Source organism: Chiloscyllium plagiosum, unplaced genomic scaffold (genome assembly GCF_037043375.1).
Source record: "Chiloscyllium plagiosum isolate Xiang-an unplaced genomic scaffold, Cpla_swu_hap1 HiC_scaffold_33, whole genome shotgun sequence".
Classification (NCBI taxonomy): domain Eukaryota; kingdom Metazoa; phylum Chordata; class Chondrichthyes; order Orectolobiformes; family Hemiscylliidae; genus Chiloscyllium; species Chiloscyllium plagiosum.
The window spans coordinates 3,453,951-3,468,525 of record NW_028270171.1 but is presented as its reverse complement, the minus strand read 5'-3'; the positions used below and the strand labels follow the sequence as shown (position 1 = coordinate 3,468,525).

The following is a 14,575-nucleotide window of genomic DNA, read 5'->3' as shown; positions in this document are numbered from 1 at the left end:
ATAGGGTGGACAGTGAGAGCCTTTTTCCTCGGATGGTGATGGCTAGCATGAGGAGCATAGCTTTAAATTGAGGTGTGATAGATATAGGACAGATGTCAGAGGAAGGTTCTTTACTCAGTGGAACGTACTGCCTGCAACAGTAGTAGATTTGCCAACTTTAAGGGCATTTAAATGGTCATTGGGTAAACATATGGATGAAAATGGAATAGTGTAGGTTAGATGGGCTTCAGATTGGTTCCACAGGTCGGTACAACATCGAGGGCCGAAGAGCCTGTAATGTTCTATGTTCTAACATTTGAAGTGGGAATTTTGCATGTAAACAGTCATTGGTTACAGTAGTGTGACGATGCTGCTCCTTTAACAATGTCATTTTGTTTTGGGTTTTGTTTACAAGAAGTCATAAAGGCAGAGGTGCCGAAATGTCTGGGCAAGAGCCTAGTTCAACAATGGCAGGGGAGTAGCCAGTTCTCCCAGGTCAGGTTAATTCTAGTTTGGTTTAGTTGTAGCAGTTAGAAGCTGCTGTGGTGCAGAGAAAGATTCCAAGCTTAAGCAGATGATTCTTGATTAGCTGTCTCTCTCTGAAATCTCTCCTGCCTGTAAGAGCCTGTGTTTGAATTAACCTCTTGCCAAGGGGTATGTTTATGGGATGTTGAGGGAATTGGAACTGCTCCTTAGTTAAGTCGCTACATTAAGTCGGTTGGGTTTTCAAATAGTTGTTATTCTAAATTCTGTTTTCCTTGCTCATGTTTCAACAATAGTGTTTAAATAAATTGTTTTGCTTAAAGCCGAGTGGTTTTACCAGCTGCATCACACCTAGAATATCCACTTCACATCTGCCTTTAAAATAAGACAACGTTAAGGTTTGGGCTACCTTCTGAAAATATTTTGAGGGAGTGTTGCTTGGTCCATAACACTGTAGTTGCAGGCTCTGACCAGGCACTGAGGAATAAGTTTCTGAAATTTCTTTCCCAATTCATATAATGAACTTCGATAGAAAAACTGTCGTCGTCCAGAAACACCTCTGGTATCTCCACCCGTATCCACAGCCCCTAGAGATCCCTCTAGAGATTCTGATCTTTTGCAAATTGACAACCTTTATCATTTCACCAGTGATGGTGGGTTTAGCTACCCAAACCTTAAAGTTTGGAATTCATTCTCCAAACCACCATCTCTTCATTCCTTGAAGATGCTTCTTTGGTCCCCTGAGAGTTTGCGTCAATTTAATTATGCTCTGGGGAAATGCCTTAGAGCTTTTGAACTATGTTTGAATTGTAAAATCAGTACCAATATTTTTGTCTCCCTCAGTGGGGGATTCAAGAGACTATTGGACGAGTATTTGGATAAAAAGAATGTGCAAGAGTGGGAGTATGGGGAAGAAGGCAGGAGATTAGTATGAGGTAAAGTTGCCCCTTTGACCAGCACATGGAGATACAATGGGCCTGAATAGCTCCATTGACACTGTTACAATTCTGTAATTTGGGATTATAGGGATTGCTCCTTACAAACATTCAAGAGAAAACTTATATTTAATCCAATGGTTTCCTTTACCATAAATTTTTTTATTTATCCACAGGATTAGGGAGTCACTGGCTTGGCCAATATTTATTGCCATTTTCCAATCGCTGAGGGCAGTTAAACATCAAACCCATTGCTGTGGGTCTGGAGTCACATGTAGGCCAGATCAGGTAAGAATGGCAGTTTCCTTCCCTAAAGGGCATTAGTGACCCAAATGGGTTTTCCCAATAATCGACAATGGTTTTACGGTCATCACTGGATTCTTAATTCCAGATCTTTATTGCCTTAAAACTTCACCACCTGCGGTAGTGAGAGTCAAACCCAGGTTCTCAGAACATTACCATGGTCTCTGGATTAACAGACCAGCGACACTAACACCAGGCCATCATCTCCCCTCTAGGGGCAGCCAAGGGGCTAGAAGTGTCAGCAGTAAGTGAGTGACTATAATAGAAATATCTATTTGGAATGAGATGCAGTGGGTTTTACTCACTCTCCCTTTATTTCACAAACAGTTCCCACTCCCTCAGCATTGACCTTCAGACAGTGCGGCACTCCCTCAGCACTGACCCTAAGACAGTGTGGCTCTCCCTCAGCACCAACCCTCCGAAAGTGTTGCACTCCCTCAGCACTGACCCTCCAGCAGTGCGGCACTCCCTCAGCACTGACCCTCTGACAGTGCAGCACTCCCTCAGCACTGACCCTCCAACAATGTGGCACTCCCTCAGCACTGACCCTCCAACAATGTGGCACTCCCTCAGCACTGACCCTCCGACAGTGCGGCACTCCCTCAGCACTGACCCTCCGACAGTGCGGCACTCCCTCAGCACGGACCATCTGACACTCTGACACTACGGCACTCCCTCAGCACTGACACTCCTCAGCACCGACCCTCATAAGTACAGTGCTCCCTCAGTACTATGCTGGGATGTGCGTACAGTATAGAATCTGAGCTGAAATCTGTGTGATGGGAATGTGGTGAATGGACTGCTCCCTGCAACTTGACCCACTGCTTTACTCACCTTTGTTTCTTTTTTGGACTCGCGCAGGTAGATCTGTGTGGTTTTGGAGATTGAGCTGACTTTGTAATATTCCACCAGTTTGTTCAGTGAGTCAAATTTCTCCGACCACAAGAAATAGTGTCCCTTACCATCGCGCAATACTTTAAAATGCTGTACGTCCTCCTCATGCCTGAGAGAAAAAAAAAATCCGTTTTCCAATTCAGAATCCATTCAGAAAGTGAATTCTAATTTCTTACTCAGTCGCAGATGTGGGCATTGCTGACAAAGCCAGGTCTATTAGCTCGACCCTAACCGCTCTTGCATGGCTCAGTTATTACAAATTGTTTATTGATTTTTGATTTAATTAATTATTGTCACATATGAATAAGTACAGTGAAAGGTTTTGTGTGCAGAACAGACAGATCATACTTTACAAAGATCATAGTGTAATAGAACAGAGTGAGGAATACAATGTGACAGCTGCAGAGAAAGAGCAAGATCAACATTAAATTTAAAATTTGAAAGATCCATTCAGAAGTCTGTTAACAGTCTGAAGGTCGCTGAGTTGACTGCGTTGCTCTGGATTTAATGTCACATATGAACACATGAGCAGAATCTATTCAGATTTTTCATTAGTAACAGTTGAAGGGTTATGGGGAGCGGGCAGGAAAGTGAAGTTGTGGTCAAGATAAGATCAGCCAAATTGCATAGTATGGGAGAGAAGGCCGAATGGCCTCCTCCTGCTCCTATTTCTCACGTTCTTGTCAACACAATGTTGGCCAGACCTGGTAAGGACAGTAGATTTCCTTCCCTAAAGGACATTTATGAACCTGAGGGTTGTTTTTTTAAACAACAATTGACAACAGATTCCTGGTCACCATCGGTGAGATGACTTTTATACCCCTGACTTACCATAGAGTCATAGAGATGTCCAGCATGGAAACAGACCCTTCGGTCCAACCCGTCCATGCCGACCAGATATCCCAACCCAATCTAGTCCCACCTGCCAGCACCCCCCCAAACATATCTCTCCAAACCCTTCCTATTCATATACCCATCCAAATGCCTCTTAAATGTTGCAATTGTACCAGCCTCCACCACTTCCTCTGGCAGCTCAGTCCATACACGTACCACCCTCTGTTTGAAAAGGTTGCCCCTTCGGTCCCTTTTATATCTTTCCCCTCTCACCCGAAACCTATGCCCTCTAGTTCTGGACTCCAGACCCCAGGGAAAAGACTTTTTATATGCCCCTCATAATTTTGTAAACCTCTATAAGGTCACCCCTTAGCCTCCGCGCTCCAGGGAAAACAGCCCCAGCCTGTTCAACCTCTCCCTGTAGCTCACATCCTCCAACCCTGGCAACATCCTTGTAAATCTTTTCTGAACCCTTTCACGTTTCACAACATCTTTCTAATAAGGAGGAGACCAGAATTACATGCAATATTCCAACAGTGGCCTAACCAATGTCCTGTACAGCTGCAACATGACCTCCCAACTCCCACTCAATACTCTGACCAATAAAGGAAAGCATACCAAATGCCACCTTCACTATCCTATCTACCTGCGACTCCACTTTCAAGGAGCTATGAACCTGCACTCCAAGGTCTCTTTGTTCAGCAACACTCCCTAGGACCTTACCATTAAGTGTATAAGTCCTGCTAAGATTTGCTTTCCCAAAATGCAGCACCTCGCATTTATCTGAATTAAACTCCATCTGCCACTTCTCAGCCCATTGGCCCATCTGGTCCAGATCAATCTGAGGTAACCCTCTTTGCTGTCCACTACACCTCCAATTTTGGTGTCATCTGCAAACTTACTGACTGTACCTCTTATGCTCGCATCCAAATCAATTATGTAATTGACAAAACGTAGAGGGCCCAGCACCGATCCTTGTGGCACTCCACTGGTCACAGGCCTCCAGTCTGAAAAACAACCCTCCACCACCATCTTCTGTCTTCTACCTTTGAGCCAGTTCTGTATCCAAATGGCTAGTTCTCCCTGTATTCCATGAGATCTAACCATGCTAAATCAGTCTCCCATGGGGAACCTTGTCGAACGCCTTACTGAAGTCCATATAGATCACATCTACTGCTCTGCCCTCATCAATCTTCTTTGTTACTTCTTCAAAAAACTCAATCAAGTTTGTGAGACATGATTTCCCACGCACAAAGCCATGTTGACTATCCCGAATCAATCCTTGCCTTTCCAAATACATGTACATCCTGTCCCTCAGGATTCCCTCCAACAACTTGCCCACCACTGAGGTCAGGCTCACCGGTCTATAGTTCCTGGCTTGTCTTTACCGCCCTTCTTAAACAGTGGCACCACGTTTTCCAACCTCCAGTCTTCCAGCACCTCATCTGTGCCTATTGATGATACAAATACAAAAATACTAATTGACTTTAAGTTCCACCAGTTGTCACTGTGGGACTTAAACCATGTTCCTGCAGCGTTGCTCTGCGCCTCGAGATGACCATTCCAGTGACAGTATCACTCCCATCGCCATTAGCCTACATTCTGACTGATTGGAGCCCTGAAGGTCAAGGGTCTGGTGTCCAGTGGGCAGAGTTAAGGAACAGGAGCCGTTAGCACTTGCACCATGACCCTGGGCTGAACAACCTTGTGTCATATTGCTGGTCCCTTCTTCCTGTTTATGTAGGATTCCAGAGGGTGGTATAGTACAGAAGCAGGCCATTCAGCCCATCCAGTCAATGCTGGTGTTTATGCCCAACTCAAGCTTCCTCCCAACTCTTCTCATCTCAATTGATCATCCTAAGCCTCTATTCCCTTCTCCCTCATGGTCCTGGTCTCACTTCACCTCAAGTGCATCAGCATTAGCCACTCCACCCTATCCACAGATTCACTATCTTTTAGTAGTGTCTCCTCATTTTAGTCTGAAATGGTCTACCCCATACCCTGAGACTGTGTTAACTGGTTTTGAACCCCACCCCTCACCCCCACCCACCCACAGAAACATCCTCCTTGTACCTGGCAGTTCAGCCCTGTTAGAATTTTACATATTTCAATCAGAACCCTGCTTCGTTATTCTAACTCTAGTGAATACAGGCCCAGTTGAACTAAAGGAACCGTGAATGCTGGAGATCTGAAACAAAAGCAGGAATTGCTGGAGGAACTCAGCAGGTCTGGCTGCATTACCTGAACTCAAAAAGTTAACTCTGTTTCTCTCTCCACAGGTTTTGCCAGACATGCAGAGTTTCTCTAGCAATCTCTGTTCTTGTCCCAGTGAAACAAATCTCTCCTCATTAGACAGTTCTGCCATCCCAGGTATCAGGAGACAGTGAGGACTGCAGATGCTGGAGAGTCAGATTTGAGAGTGTGGTGCTGGAAACGCCACAGCAGGTCAGGCAGCATCTGAGAAGCAGGAGAGTCAACGTTTCAGGCGTAAACCCTTCATCAGGAATTTGATACCTTCCCAGCTATCAGCCAAGTGAACTGCTGTGACACCCTAAGGCAAATACATCTTTAAGACAAGAAAGAGTTGAATTCTAAAGTAATTTTGCTTAAACGTTTGAGACAAGCCCATAATCTGGTTATAATTATCTGTGAAACAGTGTTCATTCCTGCAATGTAATTTAGAATTGATTCTTACAATAAACACTCATTCGCATAGCAGAGTTATATTGTCATAAGTAATGCTCACTTACCTGACTGAGATGGAAAACTCATTCTTGGAACTCTGGCTGGCCCTGATGAGGAAGAATCCCACGTCCTGCGCTAACAGGATGGACTCTGCCTCATTGCGAGCGATCCCACCATGGAACCAGCTGTTTGAGACAACAGTGTGACAGTTCACAATCCGTCAGCATTCCAGAACAACAAACCCTAGACACCAATGAAACCCACTCCATCAGATTTCTCCCACTCTGCTGCTCCCTGTGGTGTCTATTTCCTGTGGTGTACACAGGGGCAGATACTTTCTGTGGTATACACAGGGGCTGATACTCCCTGTGGTGTACACAGGGGCAGATACTCCCTGTGGTGTACACAGAGGCAGATACTCCCTGTGGTGTACAAAGGGGTGGATACTCCCTATGGTGTACACAGGGGCTGATACTCCCTATGGTGTACACGGGGGCAGATACTCCCTGTGGTGTACACAGGGGCAGATACTCCCTGTGGTGTACACAGGGACTGATACTCCCTATGGTGTACACAGGGGCAGATACTCCCTGTGGTGTACACAGAGGCAGATACTCCCTGTGGTGTACACAGAGGCAGATACTCCCTGTGGTGTACAAAGGGGTGGATACTCCCTGTGGTGTACACAGGGGCTGATACTCCCTGTGGTGTACACAGGGGCAGATACTCCCTATCGTGTACACAGGGGCAGATACTCCCTGTGGTGTACGCAGAGGCAGATACACCCTGTGGTGCACAAAGGGGTGGATACTCCCTATGGTGTACACAGAGGCAGATACTCCCTGTGGTGTACAAAGGGGCGGATACTCCCTATGGTGTACACAGGGGCAGATACTCCCTGTGGTGAACACAGGGGCAGATACTCCCTGTGGTGTACAAAGGGGTGGATACACCCTACAGTGTACACAGAGGTAGATACTCCCTGTGGTGTACACAGAGTCAGATACTCTCTGTGGTGTACAAAGGGGCGGATACTCCCTATGGTGTCCACAGGGGCTGATACTCCCTATGGTGTAAACAGGGGCAAATACTCCCTGCGGTGTACACAGGGGCAGGTACTCCCTGTGGTGTACACATGGGCAGATACTCCCTGTGGTATACAAAGGGGCAGATACTCCCTGTGGAGTACACAGGGGCAGATACTCCCTGTGGTGTACACAGAGGCGGATATTCCCAGTGGTATACAAAGGGGCAGATACTCCCTGTGGTGTACACAGGGCAGATACTCCCTGTGGTGTACACAGGGGCAGATACTACCTGTGGTGTACACAGGGCAGATACTCCTGTGGTATACAAAAGGGCAGATACTAACTGTGGTGTACACAGGGTCAGATACTCCCTGTGGTGTGCATAGGGTCAGATACTCCCTGTGCTATTCTTTATAATACACACAGGGTCTACTACTCTCCATTACATACACAGTGGTTGCTATTCTCTATAATATACACAGGGGCTGCTATTCTCAATAATATACACAGAGACTGCTATTCTCTACAATATACATAGGGGCTGCTATTCTCTACAATATACATAGGGGCTGCTAGTCTCTAAAATATATACGGTGACTGCTATTCTCTATAATATACACAGGGACTGCTATTCTCGATAATATCCACAGAGGCTGCTGTCCTCTATAATATACACAGGCTGCTATTCTCTATAATATACACAGGGACTGCTATTCTCGATAATATCCACAGGGACTGCTATTCTCTATAATATCCACAGGGACTGCTATTCTCGATAATATCCACAGAGGCTGCTGTCCTCTATAATATACACAGGCTGCTATTCTCTATAATATACACAGGGACTGCTATTCTCGATAATATCCACAGGGACTGCTATTCTCTATAATATCCACAGGGACTGCTATTCTCGATAATATCCACAGAGGCTGCTATCCTCTATAATATACACAAGGGCTGCTATTCTCTATAATATACACAGGGTCTGCTATTCTCTATAATTTACACAGGGGCTGCTATCCTCTATAATATACGGGGGCTGCTATTCTATATAATATACACAGGGGCTGCTATTCTCTATAATATACACAGGGGGTGCTATTCTCTATAATATACACAGGGTCTGCTATTCTCTATAATTTACACAGGGACTGCTATTCTCTATAATTTACACAGGGACTGCTATTCTCTATAATATACGGGGGCTGCTATTCTATATAATATACACAGGGGCTGCTATTCTCTATAATATACACAGGGGCTGCTATTCTCTATAATATACACAGGGACTGCTATTCTCTATAATACACACAGGGACTGCTATTCTCTATAATATACACAGGGACTGCTATTCTCTATAATACACACAGGGGCTGCTATTCTCTATAATACACACAGGGACTGGTATTCTCGATAATATTCACAGGAACTGCTATTCTCTATAATACACACAGGGACTGCTATTCTCTATAATATACACAGAGGCTGCTATTCTCTATAATATACACAGAGGCTGCTATCGATAATATTCACAGAAGCTGCTATTCTCGATGATAAGAAAGTGAGGTCTGCAGATGCTGGAAATCAGAGCTGAAAATGTGTTGCTGGAAAAGCGCAGCAGGTCAGGCAGCATCCAGGGAACAGGAGAATCGACGTTTCGGGCATAAGCCTGAAGAAGGGCTTATGCCCGAAACGTCGATTCTCCTGTTCCCTGGATGCTGCCTGACCTGCTGCGCTTTTCCAGCAACACATTTTCAGCGCTATTCTCTATGATACACAGGGACTGCTATTCTCTATAATGTGCACAGGGACTGCTATTCTCTATAATATGCACAGGGGCTGCTATTCTCTATAATATCCACAGTGACTGCTGTTCTCGATAATATCCACAGAAGCTGCTATTCTCTATGATACATAAGGGCTGCTATTCTCTATAATATCCACAGGGACTGCTGTTCTCGATAATATCCACAGAAGCTGCTATTCTCTATGATACATAAGGGCTGCTATTCTCTATAATGTGCACAGGGGCTGCTATTCTCTATAATATCCACAGTGATAGATATTTGCTATAATATCCACAGGGACTGCTGTTCTCTATAATATTCACATGGGCTGCTATTCTCTACTTTGTGACCTGAAGTTGGTATTCTCTATAACTTATCCAGAAACTGCTATTAATTGGGACTTGCACAGTCTGCTTTCATTCTATTTGAAACTGAGATTATTGAGTTGGTTTTGGAATATGCGGTTCACTGCACACCATGGTAGTGTCAGTCTGCCTTATATTGCTGGCACCTACCTGGGTACATTGATGTCAATGTAGTTCTTTGGCACAAAGCCCTCATGCCCATGTAGTTCGGCCTTGTACCAGTCATCTTCAGTGCTCAGTACCTGGGAAGAGTGAAATATGCAGGGTTCAGAACAAGTGAAGGATGAGAGTGAAACGTGGATTACTTCTCGGGTTCTGAAGGGACTGGATAATGCTACCGGTGACAAGCCGATTCTCTCTCCCTGCCAAAACCTGAAATGGGTCAATTCAAACTCCATCTGTGCTGCAGAAATAACTTTTCTGGAGGTGAGTGACTAACCTAAGGAAATAATATTATTAAAAGTATATAAAACCTAATATCCTGGGAGGAAGAATTTCGAGCAAATATGGGTTTAATAATTGATGCTCTCGAAGATTGAGAGCTGAGGTCTTGTTACGCCTGAGCGGCGCAATTTATTTATTCATTTATCTATTAATGTGTAATGAGTGTAGTTGTGAGTTCTTTTGTAGAGTAGTATAGTAGCTGGTTTATTGTTTATTGTTGTTATAATGTTATATTTTCATATTTTTGTAATTTTATAATTTTGTAAAGAAATTTTTTTCAATAAAAACATTTTTAAAAAGGTATATAAAGAATATCCAGGCAAATGGTGCAGTAACAAACATCAATTCATTCATACGGGCGGCACGGTGGCACAGCAGTTAGCACTGCTGCCTCACAGCGCCAGAGACCCGGGTTCAATTCCCACCTCAGGCGACTGACTGTGTGGAGTTTGCATGTTCTCCCCGTGTCTGCGTGGGTTTCCTCCCGGTGCTCCGGTTTCCTCCCACAGTCCAAAGATGTGCAGGGTCAGGTGAATTGGCCATGCTAAATTGCCCGTAGTGTTAGGTAAGGGGTAAATGTATGGGTGGGTTTCGCTTCGGCGGATCGGTGTGGACTTGTTGGGCCGAAGGGCCTGTTTCCACACTGTAATCTAATCTAATCTAATCAAACATGAGTAAGAGGCATCTTCTTCAGAGACAAAGAACACTTTTCGGATCCAATATCGGAATGAGTTAAGACGTGAGGTTTTGGTGAATGCAGCTCAGGAGGAAGAGGCTGATGGATCTTGAGGTTGGGAGTGGGTGAGGGGGGAGAGATCCCCTCATGTCTGAATCTGTCATAGATTGATTTATAGAAATTGATCACCAGGGTTTTGTTAATAACTTCCTTATCATTGGATCATGGGGCCAGCAGAATGGGAGAGGGTGAAGCAAATGAACCTTTATTTTTAACTTGGGTTTTTAAAAATTCAGTCACAGGACGTGGGCATCATTGGCTGGGCCAGCATTTATTATCCATGGATGTAGGTTTGCCCGCTCAGCTGGAAATGAACCTTCCAGCTCAGCGAGTAAACCTACATCCAGAACCTCAGTCTGAGTTACAAATCTTCTCAAAACGTGCTAATTTATTATCAATCTGGATTAGCCCCTTGCGAAGATGTTGGTGAGCTGCAGTACAGCCAGACGGTCCACTTAGTTTCATTTCTTTGGGGTAAGCCTGTAGCAGCCAGCGGTAAGACACAGTCAGTGATGGCTGGGGCACTTAGTATTTCAGGTCCAAAGCTGTTCTGGTATGAATTTCTGTTCCTCCAGTAATTGCCGGTAAAGACCTGGTAAATGTGAGCAGACTCCATTATTGGGGGGTGCCAAATGATATTTCCTTCTGGGGATTTGTGTAGAGTGTCTGTAGTGACTGGAATGAGGGCCAAGTGGATTTTGTTGAGTATGAGTTCCCTGATTGGGGCTGTTATCCTGGGGCCAATCAGGGAGCCCTGGCTGACAGATATAAACAGGAGGGTCAGATAGTCTCCTCACTTGAAGGAATAGCTCTAAGCTATCTGGTCAGAGTCCATGTAGCATGTGCATATAAATAAAGGGTGACTTGGTGATAGGATACCGGCCTCTGTGGAGTTATTTCAATGTCCCTGGTCAGTTCCCTCAACATGAGGTTGAGTGTAAACTAGGAATCTGGACTAAAAGCAAAAATTGCTGGAGAAACTATTGTTACTAACATTTACACAACAAGTGATCAGGTAACGGGTGGGGTTTTTGGCTGGGGTAGGGGAGGGAGTCCAACACCAATGAGGAGAACCCCAACTGCATCATGGGACTGCACCCCAGAAACTTCTGATTGGCTCCATCCTAAAAGAGTCACTACCACAAGAACACACAATTTTAAGGTCATTGGCAAGAGAACTAGATCTGACATAGAATAGCATTGCAGAGTGGTTACACCACCATAGATAGAGGCCATTGAGCCCATCGAGTCAGTGCTGCATTCCAGTCAGTCCCATTCCTTCCCTCGCTCCATCTCTGTCATGCTGAAAGTTTATTTTCCTCAAGTGGCCATCAAAATTCTTTTTAAAATTATTTATTACAATCACTACCAATGTTCCTCTCAGGTATAAGTATATACAGACAATTGAGGGTCTCTCTCTCTCTATCTCACACACACAGTGCACAATTAAAACTAAATGAGAGGGAACATTGGTTATTGCCACTTCCACCTCCCTCACAGACAGGAGGTTCCAGATCATTCCGACTCATTGAAATGCAGAATGGTTAGAGCACTTGAGGAGGCCATTCAGCCCGAGTCACAGCAACTCTCCAAAGAGCATCCCATCCAGACCCACTCCCCTACCCTAGAACTCTGCATTTTCCACGGCCAACCCAACATAACCTGCACATCTTTGGACTGTGGGAAGAAACCAGAGCACCCATAGGAACCCCACGCAGACACGGGGAAAATGTGCAAACTCCACACAGACAGTCGCCTAAGGTTGGAATCGAACCTGGAGCTGTGAGGCAGCAGTGCTAACCACTGAGCCACCATGCTTGCCCAGTTCATACAAGCTCTCTGCCAGAACAATCAATCTCCCTGCACTCCCCCACCATTTCTTCATGGACCTGGATTCTTTTTCCCTCTTTATCCAAGTTCCTTTTGAAAGTCTCAGTGTAACTTGCCCTCACAACAGAACATCTCAGACCCAAAACTACTCACTGGAGAGAAATGTTTCTGTTCCAGTCACCTTTGAGGGAAAAAAAAGCAAGATCATAGTGAGTTACTGTGACCTGGAACACACTGCCTGAAAGGAGAATGGAAGAATATTCAGTTGGAACTTTAAAGAAAAGAGTTTTCGGGGGAAGGGGAGGATGCAGGGCTTTGGGTATGGGGTTGCAAAGAGTCAGTAGAGGCACCACAGGCTGAATGGCCTCACTTGCAATATGATTCTTCAAAGGCTTGAATGTGCAGCTTCTTGCAGAGTTTTATCTCTGAACAGGCAGCTCTAGCCCGAGAATTTTCTCAGAATCGTCTGGTGCAGGATTATCGACAGTGCACCTGTGTAGCCCTAGACCACAGCCAGTGCTAAGCTGCCTTCACCCAAACCCCTGCACTTGTCTCCCTCACAGTCTCTGCTTCCTGACACCATCTGATAGAGCACACACACGCTGGTATCACACTCTCCCTTATCATCAGCTCGATCTTTGACAAGCAGAGCTGCTGCTATTGCATCCAGACAGTGTGTGTATGTCCGTGTGAGTGTGTGTCTGTCTGTATGAGTGTGTGTATGTGTGTGTCTGTATGAGTGTGTGTATGCACGTGTCTGTGTGAGTGTCTGTCTGTGTATGTGCTTGAGAATGTGGCGTGCTATATTACCTCTCAATCGTCACAATCTTCCTTTTCCCTCCCTCATGGGAGAACCTGGGGCAGAAAGTCTATCCCACCCCACTCCACCCCTGAGATGGTAACAGGCCGCAATGAAGAACTGAGCCAACTCTCAGTTAAACTCAACAGGGGTCAAAGATTCTCTGAAGGATGTGAAAGACTATTTGTCAATTCAAGAAGAATGTTCCTGATGACCTGCGAGTCCAGAACCAGGGGGGTCACAGTCTGAGGATACGGGGGGAGGCCATTGGGACTGAAATGAGGAGAAATGTCTTCCCCCAGAGAGTGGGGAGCCTGTGGAATTCTCTGCCACAGAAAGCAGTTGAGGCCAAAACATTGAATGTTTTCAAGAAGGAGTTAGATATAGATCTTAGGTCTAAAGGGGTCAAAGGGTACGGAGAGAAAGCAGGAACAGGGGACAGAGTTGGATGATCAGCCATGATCGTACTGAATTGTGGAGCAGGCTTGAAGGGCTGAATGGCCTCCTCCTGCTTGTATTTTCTATGTTTTTATGTTTCAATCATCAACTTCCAGGCTTACTTTAGTCACTGTCAACCCACAGATTAGCTGCATTCTTGGATTCAGTTTCATAATGTTCCTGGTGGAATCCACCACTAAAGAGAGTCAATGGGCCGAAGGGCCTTTGTCTATGCTGTTGACATCTATAACAAGTAGGTGGAATTGACAGACAGTGGGTGGCAATGGGAGTGGGAACCCTGGCTGAATTCTCCCTCTGTAGCTGTGTGATAGTGAAATACCCAGAGCCACACTATTAGAGACCAGAAACTTTATAGTAATCTACAGAGGGGATAGTGACTTCACACACTGAACACTTTTTAGTAGAATTTATTCATGGGATGGTGAGGCCAGCATTTATCATATTGCTGTGGGTTTGGAGTCACATGTAGATCAGACCAGGTAAGGAAGGCAGATTTCCTTCCCCTGTGAACTGCATGGGATTTGAACAAAACCAATGACATTAGGTTACTTTTCTTAAAATTTAAGATTTTGATTAAATTCAAATTTAACCATTGGTCACGGTGGGATTTGAACCCATGCTCTCAAGAGCATTAGCCTGGTGTTCTGCATTGTTAGCCCAGTGACATAACCACTACACAGCCACCACCCTCCCTGCCAATGGGAAGGCAATATATACTGGGACAATTCAAGAGGCAGTCAGTTCAGACAGTCAGATAGCCCAAACACACAACTCTCTCCAGGTCAGACTCTCTCTTGTCACTCCTCAGCTTGACTACTCCATTCCTCAGGGGTGGGTTTAGATGTGTCAAATCAGCCTGCCCATCCCAGCTCAGAAAACCAGCAGCATACCCTACAGCAGGATACCAACCTTTTAACACATTCAACTGTAACGCAACCAGGCCTCACAGTCTCATATCAAACTGTTAAAAGAACCCATGTAAAATATGCCTGATAGCGCTGAACAGCTGCTTAT

General features: G+C 45.1%; 1 protein-coding gene across 2 annotated transcripts in view; it reads right to left on the bottom strand.

The window, feature by feature from the left end:
* The window catches only part of LOC122542100 (growth factor receptor-bound protein 2), a 56,297-nt gene that overhangs the window by 12,668 nt on the left and 29,054 nt on the right, over positions 1 to 14,575 (bottom strand). For both annotated transcript variants that reach the window (XM_043679466.2, XM_087978214.1), the window contains 3 exons: positions 9,444 to 9,535; positions 6,179 to 6,298; positions 2,535 to 2,703 (listed from right to left, as the gene is read on the bottom strand). In XM_043679466.2, the coding sequence (XP_043535401.1) occupies positions 2,535 to 2,703; positions 6,179 to 6,298; positions 9,444 to 9,535 (381 nt within the window). The remainder of the gene's footprint in view (positions 1 to 2,534; positions 2,704 to 6,178; positions 6,299 to 9,443; positions 9,536 to 14,575) is intronic.